Genomic DNA, 19,718 nt, shown 5'->3' with positions numbered 1-19,718 from the left:
GATTAAATTAATCAAGGGGAGGGAAAAGACGTCATGTGATTCTCAGAATAAAAAGATCTCGACTCTGTCTGGAAAAATACTTATCTTCTTTTTGCGTGTTACTTAACATTATTATAAAGAAATATTTGCCACACGTTGTCAATCGACTATACTCCAACTTTAAAAAATTTTTTTTAATTAAAAGAAAGACACTTACACTGGCTCCCTCTTTAGTATCCTGTCATGTTCAAAACTCTAGGTATGTCCAACTACTGCAAGTTCCCCATACGCGCTGGGCCATCGCACGTGTCTATACACATGTGGTTCCCTCTACCTCGAATGAGCTGCTTCTTGCTTTCCTCCCAACTCAAGGGATGGTTTAAGACCCAGTGCCACAAAATAAATGGATCCTAAGAAGTGTCCACTTTTCCACCACTTGTTTCGTTTCATTTACTGAGTTCTTTTCATTAGCTCAGTTCATAACTTACAGATGTAAACATCTGTCGGGAAATGCCAGTGGAATGTCAACTGGCCGTTGTTGGTGGTGACTTGTGTGTCCCATATCAGAGAAGTGCACTAAACAAACAGTCCAGGCTAAGGAGGGAGCCTGTTGTCGAGGGGGTTTGCTACTGAGCAAAATGTTCACAAGAGGGAGAGCCATGGCAGAAAGAACACAAGCATTCCAGAGGTAGCACTGGAGGATTTACAAACTGGCAGGTCCTCTAACCAAGAAAGAAGCATCAAAAGCCCCAAAGCCAAGCCAGAAAGCCAAGGCCGTTTCAGCAGATCTTTTGATCATCCCAGAAGATCCCAGCTGAGCTTTTCAACCCTGTTCTGCCTCCAATACTCTTCCCAGAGTGTGTAATTATGACAGCTGAGAGGGGTTTGGAAAAAGTTCAGTCCTTTCCACCCATGGTTCACTTCAGGAACAAGACAAGCCTGTGGAAATCCACCAGATCCCACCCCCGGAGCCTTGGAGTGAAGCAACTGCTGTAAGAACAGGGGAAAGAACAGAACCGCAGATCCTGACCACGAGCGGGGCAGGCACCTCCCATACCTTCCTTTATTTGTGAAATAAGGATAATAACCATCCTGTCTTTCCTGCATGTTGTAAAGATTAAGTTCCACTAATAACTATAAGACTCCTGAAACCATGCCTGGCACATGGCAGGCACTCAAAACATAGCTCTTCTTGTTATTTTTATTGTTTTTCATTTTCATTTCAATCCTAAAGTAAGTCTCTTTGAGGATGACAGGCTCTAGAAGAAGTGTTAAGAGTGTTTTAAAGTCTATATGTTCATACATATAAAGAGGAACGATGCATCCAACAAAACTGCCACTTCCTCCTCTGAAAAGCCCCACTGCCTCATCCAATTAAAATATAGTTAACTGACTTCATACTGACCTTACCATCGTGTGTCACAATTCTGTCCTTATTTTAATTCCAATGTAAACATCTTGGGGGCAGGGACAGCACAACATCCTATTTATATCCATACCCTTATTCATTAGTGTAACTAACTCTTCGTATAAAAGCCAATAGCTGTACAATATCCATTCACTCCCTGACTAAATATTTATTGAGGACCAAGGTGAGCTAGACACTGTCCCAAGCAGTGGAGATTCAGCAGTTAAAGAAACACAAAAGATCTGTTTTGGAGTTTATACCTAGTAAAGAAAATATATAACACGCAAGTAAATACATTTTTAAAAAGTGACTAGGTTGTGATACCTGCAATAAAGGAAATAAGCAGAGTAGTGTATGATAGATAGTAATGGAATATAATTCAAAAACCCTATTCCAATAGACTCACATATTCTCAAGAGGCATTTCACCCAAACCCAAGACATTAACAAGATCAAACTCTGTAGAATCCTGAGTCTGTTCATTTGACACAATTTTTGAAAACATCAACACCCTGGAACATATTCCTAAAAACAACAGGTATGAGGGTAAATTTCATTTTAACAGAAGCCCTTATTTCTGGAGTTATGAAGACAGGTAGTGTGACTCCTGGATATGTCAATCAGCCATCTATGCAGCAACTGAAATAATAACTGCCACCTCTTAATGGGAATTCAGAGTAGCTGGACTAATTTGGTTACGTTTTTATCTCTTATTCTTACCTTTTCTTATTTCAAATTTGTATGTGAGAATAAATAAAAAAGAGATGATGCGGTAAGATATACCTTACTGCAGCGGTCCCCAACCTTTTTGGCACCAGGGACCGGTTTCGTGGAAGACAATTGTTCCACGGACAAGGGTTGGGGGAGGGGATGGTTCAGGCGGTCATGCGAGCGATGGGGAGGATGGGGAGGGATGGGGAGGGATGGGGAGGGATGGGGAGGGATGGGGAGCGATGGGGAGGGATGGGGAGCGATGGGGAACGATGGGGAGGGATGGGGAGGGATGGGGAGCGATGGGGAGCGATGGGGAGGGATGGGGAGCGATGGGGAGCGATGGGGAGGGATGGGGAGCGGCAGATGAAGTTTCGCTCACCTCCTGCTGTGCGGCCCGGTTCCTAACAGGTCTCAGACCGGTACCGGTAGGCGGCCCGGGGGTTGGGGACCCCTGCTCTATAGCTATAAGAAAAGAAATGACCACTGGCTGCAAAAACTTAAAAGATAAAATACAGAAAAATACCCCAATTCTCCTCTGAGGCACTACTCAAATATTTCTGTAGTGTTTAAAAAGTGAGCACAAGTACAACTAGTTTCCTAATTTCTTTAAAAGCTTTACATGTATGGGTTTCATGAAAATCCAACATGAGACCTGACTGATACATCATCTCTTCTGAAAAACTATTTTTTGATCAAAGAACTACAGCTATGGGTCACTAGATAATGCCGGTAAAGGAATTTAACATGTGTTAATAATTGTAAAGAAGAGAAATATCTTTAAGAAGGTACAGAGCTAATAAGAGTGGTTGCCTTAGCTGAGAACAAGCTATTTTTCTCATTATTTCATTACAAATGGCTAAGAACTAAGCAGAGGGATTTGTTGCCAATATATTCCCTAGGGCAGGTAATCACGAAATGCTACATGCTTCTGTAGCTTGGTTATGCAAGTAGTTCTGAATCCTTCACAGTGGCAAAAAAGGGACACAGAAAGGATAACAGTGCATGAAAAATTACACTGGATTTAAAAAGTATTCCTGAAATCTGACACACAGATATAGTTTAATAAGTGCAACCAGCGTTAGGAAGCACTGTACTGCTCTTTGCCCGCATTCCCTGAAGGCCACGCCAGCCACAAAAGGGTCAGAAGGAATCACGCACCTGCTCTTCCACCTGTCACACTAAACGGCGAGGATCAAATGGAAACACTCTGAACACACTTTATCCAAGATAAAAGGATAGAGAAATGAAAATGCTACATTAATAACAATGAAATCGTTAAATGTCATCTGCTGTAAGAGACAGAATATTTCATGTTCTTTTCTATATTCATGTTCAGAACCCTGGGCGAAATTAGTTCAAAAATCATCCGTAAATTTCATGAATTTCTGATGTTAGTTCATGAAACACACAAGATAATACATAGACTAAACTTGATGATATTTAATTTTAATGTAATAGAAGCAGAAAATAACACTGCAGCTAGAATATTTATGTGCCTTGGAGTTAAGTACTCCTGGGTTAAGATTTCAACTGTCCCGTACATGTTAAATGCCCATAGCAAATTATTTAGCCTCTCCAAGACTCAGTTTGCTCATCTGTAAAATGAGACCAAGAACTCTATGAGAAGTGCCCAGAATGTCTCATTTCATAGTAAATTAAGGGAAAAAAAACAAACAAAAAAAACAGAAGGCAAATATCTTCATTAAGTAATTCATGCAGTTTGAGAAAAGTCAAGAGATCTAGGCCCCTCCCCACATTTATGTTTTCAAGCACGAATCAGCAGGGGGTACCCTCAGCAATTCTAAGAACCAGAGAAGCAAGAATTACAGACACATGTATCTGCAGGGCAGTACGCTGGGCAGTTGTTTGGGGACAGCCAAGATGGAGATGGGAAATGCAGAACTGACATGTAGTCCAAACCTGACTAAATAATAACAAGAGCAGTTGATATCATTATTTAAGTTCAAGTAGTCTTCATGGTTTTCTCCTAATTACAAACTATTATATCGAGATCATACCTATCTCAAGGTATGTTATGTTGCCCTGATTATTTTTAATGAAGGAATTGCTCTGTTGTGAAAGTCAAGTTTTAAGAGTGTATTTATGTCACTGTTAACTGGCTTCAGCATCCTAGGGGCCTGGGGACCCCATTGAACGCTTCTCAGCTTGTTTAGTTAAGTAGTCAATATTCAATGAGAGGTCTAATTGTGATGATCATCAGGACTATGGCAAAGGTGAAAGCTCTGATGTCATTGTGGTACAGAAGTAAAGAGGATGATGATGGGGAAATGGGTGGGAAGGGAAGAGGGGGGAAAAAGATTGAAAATAATGTCACGTGGAATAAATGTTGCACTTATTCTCCATTTCTTGACAGAAAGGATTTGAGGCAGCCTAACACAATTAAAAAGATGATTTATCTTTTAATTTAAAAAGAATTAAGAGTGAGAAATACAGACTTAAGAGAGACACAGTTAAGTCAAAAATACACGTCAATGCAAATACCATATCATATCATTTATATGTGGAAACTAAAATTGACACAAATGAACTGTGTATGAAGCAGAAACAGACTCACAGACATAGAGAACAGATCTATGGTTGTCAAGGGAGAGGGAGGGATGGACTGGGACTTTGGGGTTGGCAGATGCAAACTACTACATATAGAAAGGATGGACAACAGGTCCTACTGTACAGCACAGGGAACTATATTCAGCATTCTGTGATAAACCATAATGGAAAAGAATATAAAAAAAGAATGTCTCTCTCTCTCTCTATATATATATATGTGTGTGTGTGTGTGTGTGTGTATAACTGAATCACAAATTAATGCAATACTGTAAATCAACTATACTTCAATTAAAAAATAAAAAATTACATGTCAATGGCAGAGCTGCTGGGACTGGGGAAAAATTGATGCTTACTATGTTTCTAGTCAAGGCAATAAAGACAATTTTACAATTAACAGAAAGAAGAACATTTCCTCCAGGGAGACAAACTTGCTTTTATAAAAAAAAAATTCTTAGTAAGACGGGAATAAAGACACAGACCTACTAGAGAATGGACTTGAGGACATGGGGAGGGGGGAAGGGTAAGCTGGGACGAAGTGAGAGAGTGGCATGGACATATATACACTACCAAATGTAAAATAGATAGCTAGTGGGAAGCAGCCGCATAGCACAGGGAGATCAGCTTGGTTGCTTGTGACCACCTAGAGGGGTGGGATAGGGAGGGTGGGAGGGAGGGAGACACAAGAGGGAAGAGATATGGGAACATATGTATATGTATAACTGATTCACTTTGTTATAAAGCAGAAACTAACACACCATTGTAAAGCAATTATACTCCAATAAAAATGTTTAAAAAAAAAAAGAAGGAGAACCATCAAAATATTACTGGTGAACATGAACAAATAAATAAATTCTTAGAACACGTGAAGAACACTAGTCAAGAGAGGCAGGTGTAATGGGCAACACCCTCAGCCATACGTTCACAACAAATGGAAAAGCTGAACTTCTAAGATTCCTCCAGTTCTCCCAATGGACGCAGATTCTGGTTTTTTCTGATTACAAAAACATTATGTGCATCTCCTTTTCTGGAAGTATGAAGGTCTAAGTACTCTGGACAATTCTCATAAAAGTGAAAAATGCTAAAGGAAAAAAGTTACCTTTTAAACGCACCACTGATCAGTGAGAAAATAAAGGCTCCACCAGAGACTAACAGCAAAACAACAGGAATCCAAGGAGCTCTGAGGGTGAACTCAGCTGATCACTGACTATGTTTTGACTTCCATGCAGGGCCTAGGCCCCGCCAACACAGGCCTAACAGGAGAAGACCACTGCGTAAAGCTGATAACCCAAAGGAGACACCTCCAGGGTCAGCGCAAACCAGCATTAAATTAGCCTCAAGAAAGGAAGGGAATGGCAAGGAAACTTGAAACTTCCCTGTCTTGACCCTGGCATGAGGTGGGAGGTGAAAAGATCTCTTCCCTGACACTTTGTCAACACAAATCAACCTTCACACAGGACTGAGAGCAGAGTTCACCTTTTTTCTGTGGTCTGTAAAACCTCAAGCCGAGAACTAATTTCAAAGTGACCCCCTTACCCCGATATTGCCCCTCGGCACTTAGCAGCAGCACATAAATATCACACTTAATAATGATACATTAGAGCATTCTCATTAGGACCACTCATCACCAACATGAATCAGCACTGTTCTGGAGGTCCTCGCCAATGTATATATAACCAGAAAAAAAGAAGGATGTATCTTATATAGGAACAGAGAAACCAGCTGTTCTTTACTGGTGACATAATTGTCTAGAAAATCCCCATAACCAACTACAAAATTGTATGAATGAATTCCCAGACACGAGGTCCACATTCTCTTTTAACAAACCATAATCAAGGAAAATTGAACATGGACTAGGTATTTTATGATATTAAGGACTTAGAATTCATTTGGGTGATATAACAACAGTATCATGGTTCTATTTTAAAATTCCTTATGATTAAAAAAAATTATGGATGAAATGTGACATCTAAAATTTGCTATTAAATGTTCCAGCAATGAAAAAGACAGAAAGATACAGAGAGTGAGACAGAGAGAGAGAAGGTGGGAGGGGTAGAAGACAAAGGAGATGAGTGGATAGGAGAGATGAAACAAGATTGGTAAATACTGAAAATTGTTGAAGCTTTGTGAAAGGTATTTTTAAAAAGTATTAATAATAACATTCCTTCTCCTATGCTTTTGGCATGTATAAGTAATTCACTTTGTTATAAAGCAGAAACTAACACACTATTGTAAAGCAATTATACTCCAATAAAGATGTTAAAAAAAAAAAAAGTTTCTGGAAAGTTTTTAAAAAGTTAAACCCAAAGAGAACTTTTTTTAAAAAAACCAAGATAAGGATAGAAAATGAAGATCCTACAGTGGTTCTCAAAGCCTGTGCCAAAGACTTGTTGCCCAGTATCACCTGGAATTTGTAGAAATGCCAATTCTCAGACTCCCTCACAGACCTACTGAATCAGAACCTCAGGGCATGGGGCCCACCAGTCTGTGTTTAACAAACCTTCCAGGTGATCATGACACACACATTTGAGAAACCATGTGGTGGATGGATCAAAAGGCCAGAAGCTGGGTCTTTGAAAATCTTAACAATACAGAAAAGTCTGACAAGTAAGATGAAGGAACAAAACATTAAAAATACCGAAAATGAAAAAGAAACATAACCGTCAATACAGAAGTTGATTATGTCTTAAAATGAATAAATGAAAGAACTTTACGTTTAAAAAAATCTGTACATAAAAATGTAGTAAATTAGCATTAAGGTGCATGCCTCACTCACATATTTAAAACGAGAGCACAGTAAGGAGACTATACCATGTAACCAACTCTAATCTTCATAGACTTTCTCATCTTCTGAAATGGATATACATTTGTTTTCATAAGAGGAATCACTATCGTAAATATGGAACAGACACTGCCTGACAGACAACCTTCAGCTCTTTTTAAAAGACCCCAGTAAACAAATCATTTAGATCTGGCAGTTTGATAGCTTCCAGCACCCACCTAAGACAACAGAGTACCACCCTGTGTTGGCTAGATTCAATCACAGGTTATTTTAGTTATAACAAAATCCACAGCAGAGTAACTTTTTGGCCATAACAGAAAAATCAATTTAATTGTTTGTCCAATTATGCTATATGCATTTAACGATACCTCAGCATAGTTTTATGCAGTGGTAATTAACTTAAAACAAAGCCCTTAAGCCTCATATTGCTTCTTAATATAGTAATAAACAGTGAAAGCGATGGCCTGCAGTCTAAGTTTCCAAAGAATCAGATGTCTGTCACTGCATCATAGGTAATATTACATTTATACCTCAATTGTTCAATCCTGAATAATTTTCCTCTTTCTTCTATTTATACTTAATAAGTTGCCATCATTTGTTTCCAAAGATGATTAAAATTTTACCTCCTATGTTAGCCAGTGAAAGTGACAGCAATCTCCTTCAAACTAAGTTTGTAGATAAGTAACTAAAGCAGTCTCGTGATTTTTTTTTTTAAGGCCCTCTTTCGTAGTCTCTGAGATCATAATAATGTTAAATTTCCCAACCCTATAAAAAGTATATCCTAGCTTTGCAATGACTCTGCAAAATAGTTTCACCTATATTTCTCACTTGCGCACACAAAGTCTGTGCATTACACAGGGCAGGTATCATCCCCCATTTTAAAAACAAAGGGCCCATGGTTAATAACTGACGAACCAGGTCCACTTCCAGTCCTCAGCAAGATGCTTCCCCCTAAGAACATACCAAAGCAGCAGACCATTTTTTCCACACAGCAGCAAACATGGTGGAATGTACACCTCGGGGCACCACATTGCTCTTCCTGAGTTGGGAGGTGTGCAGAAGTCCCTCACACCAAAACAGGGCAGCATGGGAATAAACATCTATTACATGATGGCAAAATCTTTCTCAAGGTCCACATTCCAAATGCCATTCCAATTACTCTAGTGACCACCTTCCATGAATGACTTCTAATCATGTGGGCAGCTAACCTGTGATTATAATCAACAAGGGAGAGCAGTATTACCACAGAGGCAAAATTCGCACGGCTCCTCCCAGTGACAGAAAAATTTACCATGCGAAGCAGGCTGTGGCCCAAAGACACAACCAAGCAAGAGAACAGTTCATTAGGAAACTGTGGCCTGAAGTTCAGATAGCAACACAGAAATGCTATCTCATCGTCAAGTGGTCCGTTGACCTGAATCCCATTTACATACATGTCACTATTTTCTTTCCTTTAACAGCTACGTCACATCAAGTAAAGTACCTCATGTACTAGGGCTGCAGTTTCAAAACTTATCACCAAAATGCAAGATATTAATAGATACTTTACAAAAAAAATTCCTTGGTTAAATGATTTAAGGAAAAAGGCATATTACTTACCTTTCTGCACATTAATGAATCTGAGATGTCCCACATAAAGAAATACATTAGAGTTTGTTTAGTCCAGTCTTTTCCCCACAGTACTTTTGGAATACAATGACAGGGCAACACTGTACTAGAAAGTAAATGTTATACAGCAGAAACTTCTGGATTAGACAGCCAAGGTTCTTGGGTTCTGTTTCCAGCGCTGCACTAACCTAGCTGAAAAACCTTAGGTAAATCATTTAATTTTCTCTGGGCTTCAGTGTATGACCTAATCTAAGTTCCGTCTACCTTTAAAATTCATTTTTATGTAAGTGATTTTATCACAAGAGAAACAGTTTATATAAAGCTCTCACCTAGTTGGAAACTTAAAGTTTAAGAATATATTAATCTGCATCTAAAAAATTATTCAAAACATTATTTGCTGCTCATTCGTTCTGGAAACCGTGGTTGCCAAAGTTTTCCCTTAAAGGATATCATGTGGACAAGCATATCACATTTTTAACGTGGCCCCTTTTCAAAGCTATTAAATTTTCATAACTTGTGTATTTTAATCATATGGAATTTTTTTAAAGTTCCTAACGTAGTCTTTCACTTCTCTAGGACATTCCAAAAGCAGTTAAGCAATTTAACACAAGATCTGGGGGCTTAAAACTCTCATTAAGACGGATGAACACCTGACACTGTGGAGAAGAGAAATCCCAGGCAGCCCGAGAGAAGCGGCCAGGCTGACCTACAACGTGATGCAGGACGCTGCTTTCTCACAGGCTGGCTCTGCCCTATCACGGTAATTTCCAAGAACTGACAGTTCACCTCTACTCTTCCCAGCAAGTCACTATAATGGAGCATAGGTTTTTCAATGACAATTTTTAGAAGTTAAAAGGTATATTTAATTCAAATACAGCAAACATAAACAGGCTTTCAAAATACAGATTCAACCCTATCACATGACCATTTGCTGATATGCTATATGCTACAAATCTGAACCAGAAAATACCTCTTTTGATTTTTCCTCTTTAGTAAATCTTCCAAATTTCTCTATCATTTCAGCCACAAATATAACATCCATCTTGTCAGAAAAGTTGGCTGCTTCCACAGTGTAAGCCAATAATTGTCGGGCTGTGGCCACAGCATTGGTAAGATTGAGGGGCATCTATATGAAAAAGGCAAAAAGAAGCACTTAGCAAAATGATGGACAAAATTCTGACATCTTACCTTTGCATTTCAAAACATGACAATGAATTCAAATGTTTTATCGTTTACTCACTATGACCTTCTTAAAGCACTTTTCCAAAACTGAGAAAACTGAAATATTATTGGAAACTAACCTGAAGGAATTATTTTTATCTTGGAATGGAATATAACAGTACATAAATGGGCTGCACAATCGCTTCATCTCTACCTAGCCAAATTCTATATATACTCAATTCCAATTGCCTAGTAACACCTTTCCCAAGTATTCCAGCCAGGAAGGATCAATATCTGGCCTGGAACTCCTGCCACATGGGAGCATGAATCACTTATTTGCCTCTTATCTGTACTGCCATGCACTGCCAGTAATGTCTTACATTTGTTTATTTATTGATTTAAACACGACTCAGCACCAACCATTACAAAAAGTGTATATCAGGTGCAGAGGAACGTAAGAAAATGTGTAACACACAGAAACCATCTGCCAGTTGCTTATAATCTGCTATGGTTTAAAAAAAGACACACAGAAGCAGAGATAAGAAAAAGCATACGAATAGTACAAGTGCAACAAGGGATCACTTGTGACAAAGGATTTATAAAAGGAACTAACGGGTAGCTTCCCAGGTGCACTTGAAGGATGGTTGGGATTTTGCCTGGAGATACAGATGATGAAGGTATTCAGGCAAAGGCACAGAGTCAGGTCATAACTGGAAAGGAAGAGTGATGCTAGAGATGTCCTTCTCTAGTTGAGAAGGACAAGTCTGATCCCAAAGACACAGTCCACTGAAGTATAAACACCAAATCCTATGCTTTACTAGTATTAAAAAAAAAATCTTATGTATTTGGTGTGAGTACCACATTTTATTAGCACCCTCAGCAGATCTGAAGACTTTCTAGTTACCTGATTAAACATATAAAGAACTCTAGTGACATCATTTGCATATTGGCAGCGAGAATAATCATCATCCGCCCAAAAGCCACCTCGATCACATCTGCGCCAGGCCTTTCTCTCATCCTGTGCGTTTCCGGGATAGATCCCACCGCTGTGGGTATTCCGAGTACACTGTAGATGTGCAGTAATGCCTGCCAGTGTTCTGGGCCACCTAGAGAGACGAAGACAAAATGGCCTAAGAGAACCTACAGCGACACTAGTAACAGCAGAGGAAAATCAAGGTTTAGAACATGTCACACAGAATCAGAGAAAAATCAAGAAGAAACAAAACTCCTTTAATAATAAAGACCCCAAATTTTTTTTTTAAGTTAAAATGGACTAAACCGTTTTAAGCTATCAGGCAAGTATATTTTATTACCGTAACAGAATATTTTCCTAAAATATTCTAAATATAAACAGACAGGGAAATTGTATCTTACCCAGTAGAAAAGAAAAATGGTACACTAAATGGTCCTGCGTTTCTTTTTAATTACTGTTACTACATTGTTGGCTTATATAACCATTAGTTACATAAGGTCAGAATCTTATCCAATATAAACAGAATTTGCCCTTTCACAGAAGGAGAGTTAGTATATGTGTAGAAAAGAGCTACCATAGCAGGCCCAAGACTGCTGTCCTTAGAAAGGCCTGCTTGCAATGCTGGCCCTTTGGTGGCACCTAGGAACTTGGGGCTTGGAGTGTTCCCATAAACAGTTAACTGGTAAGGGTGATTCACTGTACCTAGACTGTCTGGACAAGCAATATGGTGTATGCTGAGCATCTGCCTTCTTCCTGGGGGTCTGAAATTTTGGTATCAGGTAGGCAGAGGATGCCTACATGACCAGCTCCCAACAAGAACTTTGGGTGCTGCGTCTCCAGTGGGCTTCCCTGGGCAGAAACACTATACAGAGGCTGCTGCCTTTTCAAGGCTGGAGGAGTAGTGAGCTCTGTGTGACCTTTCTGGGAGGCAGAGATAATCAAGAACCTTACACGTGGATCTCTCCAGAACCCAGCTGTGTCTTTTTCCCTTATTATCCAGCTATGTATATTACTGTATCACTATATCTTAGATGTCACTACAGCTATACGCTGAATCCCATAAGTCCTTTTAGCAAACTTCTGCACTTGGCTGGGATGGCGGGGGTGGGGGTGGGTCTTGAAGACGTCCAATACCATACACAACCGAATATATCTGGGTGAAGCCCAGATAAATTGTACAGTCACTGTGCAAGTGAAGTGACTACACTGACCTGCTGGTATGGACCAGCACTAACTGGATTGAGAGAAATCTTTGTTATTTGAGCTCTATTTCTCCAAAACTGGGAATGAAAATAACATACTTAATAAAAGTTATAGCTGACTCGTAACATATGAACTGCTAAATTATAATATCAGCCACACCAAAATAGAATGCATTATGAAAAACTATATAAAAGATCAAGACTAAATTAAATCTTATTAATGCAGTAGAAGTTGTAACTGTATAATATCTTACGGAATGTCAAAAGATAAATAATTCATTAATCAGTTAAATGATTAGACTCTACTTCTATTTTTAAAAATGGAAAATACTCCAAAACTATGAGTAAAAACAGAAAATCCACCCTAAGGAGAAAACATACTGTGACTATTTAATGAAGATGTTGAATTTAACAAAATTAACAAATGTTATATATTGCACTTTAAAGTATACTTTAAATATTTAAATATTATAGATTAACAGTTAATCCACATACAAAACTTATCCACTGGCAATAATAAATTATGATTTCCACACATTCATGTCAAGGAGAATCTTAAAAGGGGGAGGGGGAGAAGGACGAAAGACAATTTTTAAAAAATCAATGAAGAAGTAGCTGAGGTAAAGATGTTATTGCTTCTTTACCTTTGACTTGAAAGATTAACACCAAAGGGCTTTTTTTCTTATCCTTAAAAATCAGACTTACAGCCACAAGGCAGCAATACCACCAATCATAAGACAGCTATAAACTGGGTATTCAACAATCTTTATGCTGCTTTACAGAGCTACATATTTCCCTTCATTTATATTAACTACATAACTCATTACTAAAATTCTAAACATAAAGAACTTTAGGTAAATAACATATTTAAAGATAATGTTTTAAAGCAACTTTGAAAGTAAGGAGAGTCTAAGGTAAAAGTTGTTAGCTCTCACAAATTCTAAACTTTCTACTAAAAAAATAGCAAACAAATCGTAGTACTTAACCCATTCTGATCATCTTAACAGAGTCCAACACTAGTGGCTCCCCAGCTTTCAGACCACCCAACAGTCTTCCTTTCTCAAAGTCCCTCTTGCTAAATTGCCAGAAGAACCAAAGGGGAGGAAAAATGGTTATGTGTTTCTGCTAATTATGATGTCTACTTAACTGCCTACGGTTAAAAGTCAATTAGCACCACAAAACCTTCCAAAGGTCATCCAAAAAAAGCCCTTAAAAAAAACAGGAAATGCTATTAGCACACTATTTCAGTAGACTTTCCAAACTGTTTCCTAAAGTAGTGGTTCTTAACTTTTACAACAAAACCACCTGATAAAAATGAACACTTCTGGCTCAGCCTTCAGAGACTCATAAATCAATAGATCTGAGATAAAGTTCAGGCACCTGTTTCTACTTTTAATCTCCACAAATGATTCTGAAATCACTTATGGGTAGTCCTTAGATATATAAGGATATATATGTGAATACACATACATTTCTCAAATTTTCTTTCTGAGGATAGGAGACTGATCACATATGTCTATGCCTTTGAGAATAAAAAGATGAGGGGCCAGTCAGCCCTTTCCAGCACTCTCCATGTCACTGACCTGAAATCCCCTTTATTGTTTACCACCCTCTCGGGAGGACAGTACTGTGCAGAGCTTTCTAAGACCACAATATCGACGGTTCTCGTATTGTTCCCACGTTTGGACTGGACGTGACAGCCCCAATTTCCAGTCGATCCAGCCTGAATATTAGAAATGGTTAGGGCACTGCATGAAGAAAGAGTTTAAAGAGAGAGAAAATATGGTTAGGCAAGAAGGAAGACAACATGTGGTTTGATCATTCTTTGAGCAAACATGAATGTATGCTGTAGGCCAAGCGCTTGCTTGCTAGATTAAAAAAAGTAATAATAATAAAAAAAAAATAACCCCTCCATTTAAGTACTTCAGCAGCAAGTCAAGACAGGCAGGTAAAGGGAGACCTAAAATACTACGGTAAAAGCTATAGCAGAAGAATGAATGGAGTGGCACTGAGACTTCTCCCTCCAAGAAAAGGGAGGGCAGGCCACCACAGGGAGCAGAAACCAAGTGCCAAGGCAGAAACATCATGGCACTTCCTTCAGCAAAACTAAAGGAGAGTCCATTTCTGTTTTGTATATAAGCTCATTTGTAACCTTTTTTTTTTAGATTACACATACAAGCAATAAAAACAGAAATAGACCCAGAGACATAGAAAACAAACTTATGGTTACCAAAGGGGAAAGGGGGGAGGAGGAATAAATTAGGTGTTTGGGATCAGTATACACACACTCCTATATATAAAATGGTAACCAGCAGGGAACTTCACTCAATATTTTGGAATAACCTATAAGGGAGAAGAATCTGAAATAGATACATGCATACATGTATAACTGAATCACTTTGCTGTACAACTGAAACTAACACATTATAAATCAACTATACTTCAATAAAAAAAGAAAAAAATCAAAAACAAAATGATAATTTAAAAAAAAACTAATAGAGAGTTTCCAAGTTACATCTACCTTTTCAGATCCATACTCCAGCATGAAGAAGACTAATATTATGAAGTGTGTAATTAATATTTAAAATGAAATATTTTGTGGAAAAGGGGTTAAGACCTGTTGTCTCTAAAAAGATTTAATAAATTACCAATTAATGCTTTAACAAAAGTAGCTTTCCATTTAAAAGTACACTTCAACTTATAATAACAGCTATATTTCTAAATAGCTGTCAGAAAATTCAACTTTCAAGATGAAATCATAATTCTCTAATATAAAACCTATTAATTAAAGAGCAAATGTCAGAACCTTCAATTAAACTTTATTCCCCCCACATGGTCTACTATACTTTGCTTTCATGTAGATACAAATAAATCACTAGACATAAAGCATGTATAATTTTAATTAACTTAACAAAATAATGCCTTGAAATTAAAACACATTTTTCTAGCTTCCTAAAATCATTAATGGCTACACAACAACAAATGTTCTAATAAAGACTATGAGGCACTGTGATTCTGAATCAAAGAAAATATTTATCATGTTTACTAACTAAAACATTGAAATAAATATATTCAAGGTAAAATGACACAGAAGAGTTTGACATTAAATTTAAATAACCAGAAAGTCTGTCAAACATTATACTTTGCATAACTCTATTGAACTAGGAAGAAATGGATAAACATTTTTGGCAATAAAAGGCATCCTCTAATCCAGAGATCCCCAAATTTTCTTGGTTCATGGTTCCTTCACTGACTAGATAACTTCCACAATGCCCCTAGCCTAAAAGAAACACCTATGGTGAAAGCAATCTACAGATTCAATGCAATGTCTATCAAACTACCAATGGTATTTTTCACAGAACTAGAACAAAAAATTTTAGTTTGTATGGAAACACAAAAGACCCCAAAGAGCCAAAGTAATCTTGAGAAAGAAAAATGAAGCTGGAGGAATGAGGCTCCCTGAGTTCAGACTATACTACAAAGCTACAGTAATCAAGACAGTATGGTACTGGCACAAAAACAGAAATGTACATCAATGGAACAGGATAGAAAGCCCAGAGATAAACCCACGCACATATGGTCACCTTATCTTTGATAAAGGAGGGAAGAATATACAATGGAGAAAAGACAGCCTCTTCAGTAAGTGGTGCTGGGAAAACTGGACAGATACATGTAAAAGAATGAAATTAGAACACTCCCTAACACCATACACAAAAATAAACTCAAAATGGATTAAAGACCTAAATGTAAGGCCAGACACTATCAAACTCTTAGAGGAAAAAATAGGCAAAACACCCTATGACATAAATCACAGCAAGATCCTTTCTGACCCACCTCCTAGAGAAATGGAAATAAAAACAAAAATAAACAAATGGGACCTAATGAAACTTAAAAGCTTTTGCACAGCAAAGGAAACAAGACGAAAAGACAACCCTCAGAACGGGAGAAAATATTTGCAAACGAAGCAACTGACAAAGGATTAATCTCCAAAATTTACAAGCAGCTCATGCAGCTCAATATCAAAAAAACAAACAACTCAATCCAAAAATGGGCAGAAGACCTAAATACACATTTCTCCAAAGAAGAGATACAGATTGCCAACAAACACATGAAAGGATGCTCAACATCACTAATCATTAGAGAAATGCAAATCAAAACTATAATGAGGTATCACCTCACACCAGTCAGAATGGCCATCATCAAAAAATCTACAAACAATAAATGCTGGAGAGGGTGTGGAGAAAAGGGAACCCTCTTGCACTGTTGGTGGGAATGTAAATTGATACAGCCACTATGGAGAACAGTATGGAGGTTCCTTCAAAAACTAAAAATAGAACTACCACACGACCCAGCAATCCCACTCCTGGGCATATACCCTGAGAAAACCATAATTCAAAAAGAGTCATGTACCAAAATGTTCATTGCAGCTCTATTTACAATAGCCAGGACATGGAAGCAACCAAAGTGTCCATCATCGGATGAATGGATAAAGAAGATGTGGCACATATATACAATGGAATATTACTCAGCCATAAAAAGAAATGAAATGGAGGTATTTGTAATGAGGTGGATGGAGTTAGAGTCTGTCATACAGAGTGAAGTAAGTCAGAAAGAGAAAAACAAATACAGTATGCTAACACATATATATGGAATCTAAGGAAAAAAAAAAAAAAAAAAGGACATGAAGAACCTAGTGGCAAGATGGGAATAAAGACACAGACCTACTAAAGAATGGACTTGAGGATATGGGGAGGGGGAGGGGTGAGATGTGACAGGGTGAGAGAGTGTCATGGACATATATACACTACCAAATGTAAAATAGATAGCTAGTGGGAAGCAGCCGCATAGCACAGGGAGATCAGCTTGGTGCTTTGTGACCACCTAGAGGGGTGGGATAGGGAGGGTAGGAGGGAGGTGCAAGAGAAAGGGGGTATGGGGTTATATGTATACGTATAGCTGATTCACCTTGTTATACAGCAGAAACTAACACAACATTGTAAAGCAATTATACTCCAATAAAGATGTTAAAAAAAATGCAATTGACTGTAACAGAATAAAATAGAAAAAAAAACAAAAAAAAACACCTAGGGTGGTTCCAATGACTAAATGCAATCCTAAAACTGTGTATATATGTCCTAATAACTTAGTAGCCATTTGAAAAAAAACCACACGTCAATTAAAATATTTCATTCTTAAGCACAACTACTTCCTAATGGGTTGTGCATGCCTACTGGGCACTCCAAAATTAATCAAACATTAGATACAGATCAGTGATATCCACATTCCTTGTTCCAAAATGATTTTTACACACTACTTGCTTTGCACCATAGTAATTGTCAAAATCCCATTATCTAAAGTATGGCACCAGCAAAAGGGATGCAGCATCATGTAAATTCAACACCCTAACTGCCTGGAGCTGGTAGCTGTGTGGTGTCTCACAAATGTCCAGTATCACTATGCTCAAACACTTAAAATACCGCACAGCACCTCCGTTAACACACTGTGGCACCCCAGGATACATTAGCCTACCCTCTGGGGAAAATGGTCCTAACCTAACTTTCAGCAATACCTTCAATGTCTAAAACCAATTATCGGAATAAATTTTTCAGGAATCCTCAACACGACATATTAGGAGATTTAAGGAGAAGGAGGTAGCTTCAATTTCAGTGTCTAGGAAAAATACAAACTCTGATTCTTACTAATGAAGGATCAATGACATGAGGAGACCAATGAAGAATCAAGAGGTGTATGAGGTTAACCAGTCCAATAACCACATATTTCCTTTTCCTACAACTTCTTTATTATTCTGGGGTTAACTCTGTGTAAAGGACTTCTCAGTCTTCATATGAAAGATTTTCACTTTGGTAAGTGTCCCTACCAACAAAAAAATGTTAGGCGAAGTTGCTATCCTTAGAATTAATTTTTTTTTGTAATGCTAAAGGAATTTAGATTAATTTAAGCATGACTTACAGAAATAAATTTATAAAGTAAATCTAGTTACTTTATACCTACAAAATTTAAGAGTTAAATTAAAGCTCTTGGAACTATATCCAATATTCTGTGATAAACAATAATGGAAAAGAATATGAAAAAGAATAATATACATATAATTCAGTCACTTTGCTGTAGAGCAGAAATTAACACAACACTGTAAATCAATTATACTTTTCAATAAAATTTAAAAAAAAATAAGGCTCTTTTATTCAGAAAAGGGTTCTATTACATTTTTAAAGCTTTTCTGTTGTATTATATGTCAATTATTGTCTACTCAGAAAATAAACTGCTTAAAATATACAATTTGGGGACTTTCCTGGTGGCGCAGTGGTTAAGAATCCGCCTGCCAATGCAGGGGAAACGGGTTCTATCCCTGGTCCAGGAAGATCCCACATGCCGCAGAGCAACTAAGCCCGTGCACCACAACTACTGAGCCCGCGGGTCCGCGTGCTGCAACTACTGAAGCCGAGCGCCTAGAGCCTGTGCTCTGCAACAAGAGAAGCCACTGCAATGAGAAGCCCGTGCACCGCAAGGAAGAGTAGCCCCTGCTCGCCGCAGCTAGAGAAAGCCCGCACGCAGCAACCAAGACCCAACGCAGCCAAAAAAATACATATATATACAGTTTGCTAAGTTTTGACGTATGTATACACTTGTGAAATTATCACACAGTAAAAATAATGTAACAATTAGAATCTTCTCACTAGAACTTAATATTAAGTGCAAAGAACATATAAAAAACTTTCCTAACAATCTTATCCCCTAATAAAAGAACTCTGCTTCTGGTAATAGCAGAGTGGCTCCTATCAAACCACCCTCCCTGCAATTAACAGTTAGTTATAAGCTGTGAACAAAACTACAATATGGTAACTATCTGAACACATGGAGAGTGATCCAAAGCAAGCAGAAACCAAAGAGGACCTGACAGCAGGAAGAAGGGATTGGCAGTGGGGAGTAACCAGGAAATTTCTTTAATGGCTTTTGCCCAAGGGGAGTCATTATTCAAATAGAAACTCAAAATCTTACTGGTTGAAAAATCAGAGGACAGAGGTAGAAAGGAGCCTGGCTGGAAGCCCAAACTTCTGCATATAAAATCCACCCAGCTCTTTAACTGACCCCGACCTACAGGTAGACAGGACAAACACCAAGCAGATTTCAGTGGCTGCCTAATACAGAAAAGCCAGATCTAGGAGTTTGAATTTAACCAAGGTAACTGTCCAATGAAACAAAATCAGCTGTCTTGAGAAGAATACAAAGGAATCCAGAGTCAGGGGTCAGCAAACTTTTTCTTTGAAGGCCAGATAGTAAATACTTTAGGCTTTGCTGACCAAGAAGC

At 38.1% G+C, this 19,718-nt stretch overlaps 1 protein-coding gene across 4 annotated transcripts in view; it reads right to left on the bottom strand.

The window, feature by feature from the left end:
* Positions 1–19,718, bottom strand: part of ADGRA3 (adhesion G protein-coupled receptor A3) — a 116,675-nt gene that overhangs the window by 34,969 nt on the left and 61,988 nt on the right. For all 4 annotated transcript variants that reach the window (XM_068543153.1, XM_068543151.1, XM_068543152.1 and 1 more), the window contains 3 exons: positions 13,975–14,139; positions 11,121–11,322; positions 10,026–10,181 (listed from right to left, as the gene is read on the bottom strand). In XM_068543153.1, coding sequence (XP_068399254.1) covers positions 10,026–10,181; positions 11,121–11,322; positions 13,975–14,139 — 523 coding nt within the window. The remainder of the gene's footprint in view (positions 1–10,025; positions 10,182–11,120; positions 11,323–13,974; positions 14,140–19,718) is intronic.

This window comes from Eschrichtius robustus, chromosome 4 (genome assembly GCF_028021215.1).
Source record: "Eschrichtius robustus isolate mEscRob2 chromosome 4, mEscRob2.pri, whole genome shotgun sequence".
NCBI classification, from domain to species: Eukaryota; Metazoa; Chordata; class Mammalia; order Artiodactyla; family Eschrichtiidae; genus Eschrichtius; species Eschrichtius robustus.
The sequence above is the reverse complement of the archived record's forward strand: the minus strand, read 5'-3'. Positions and strand labels throughout refer to the sequence as shown.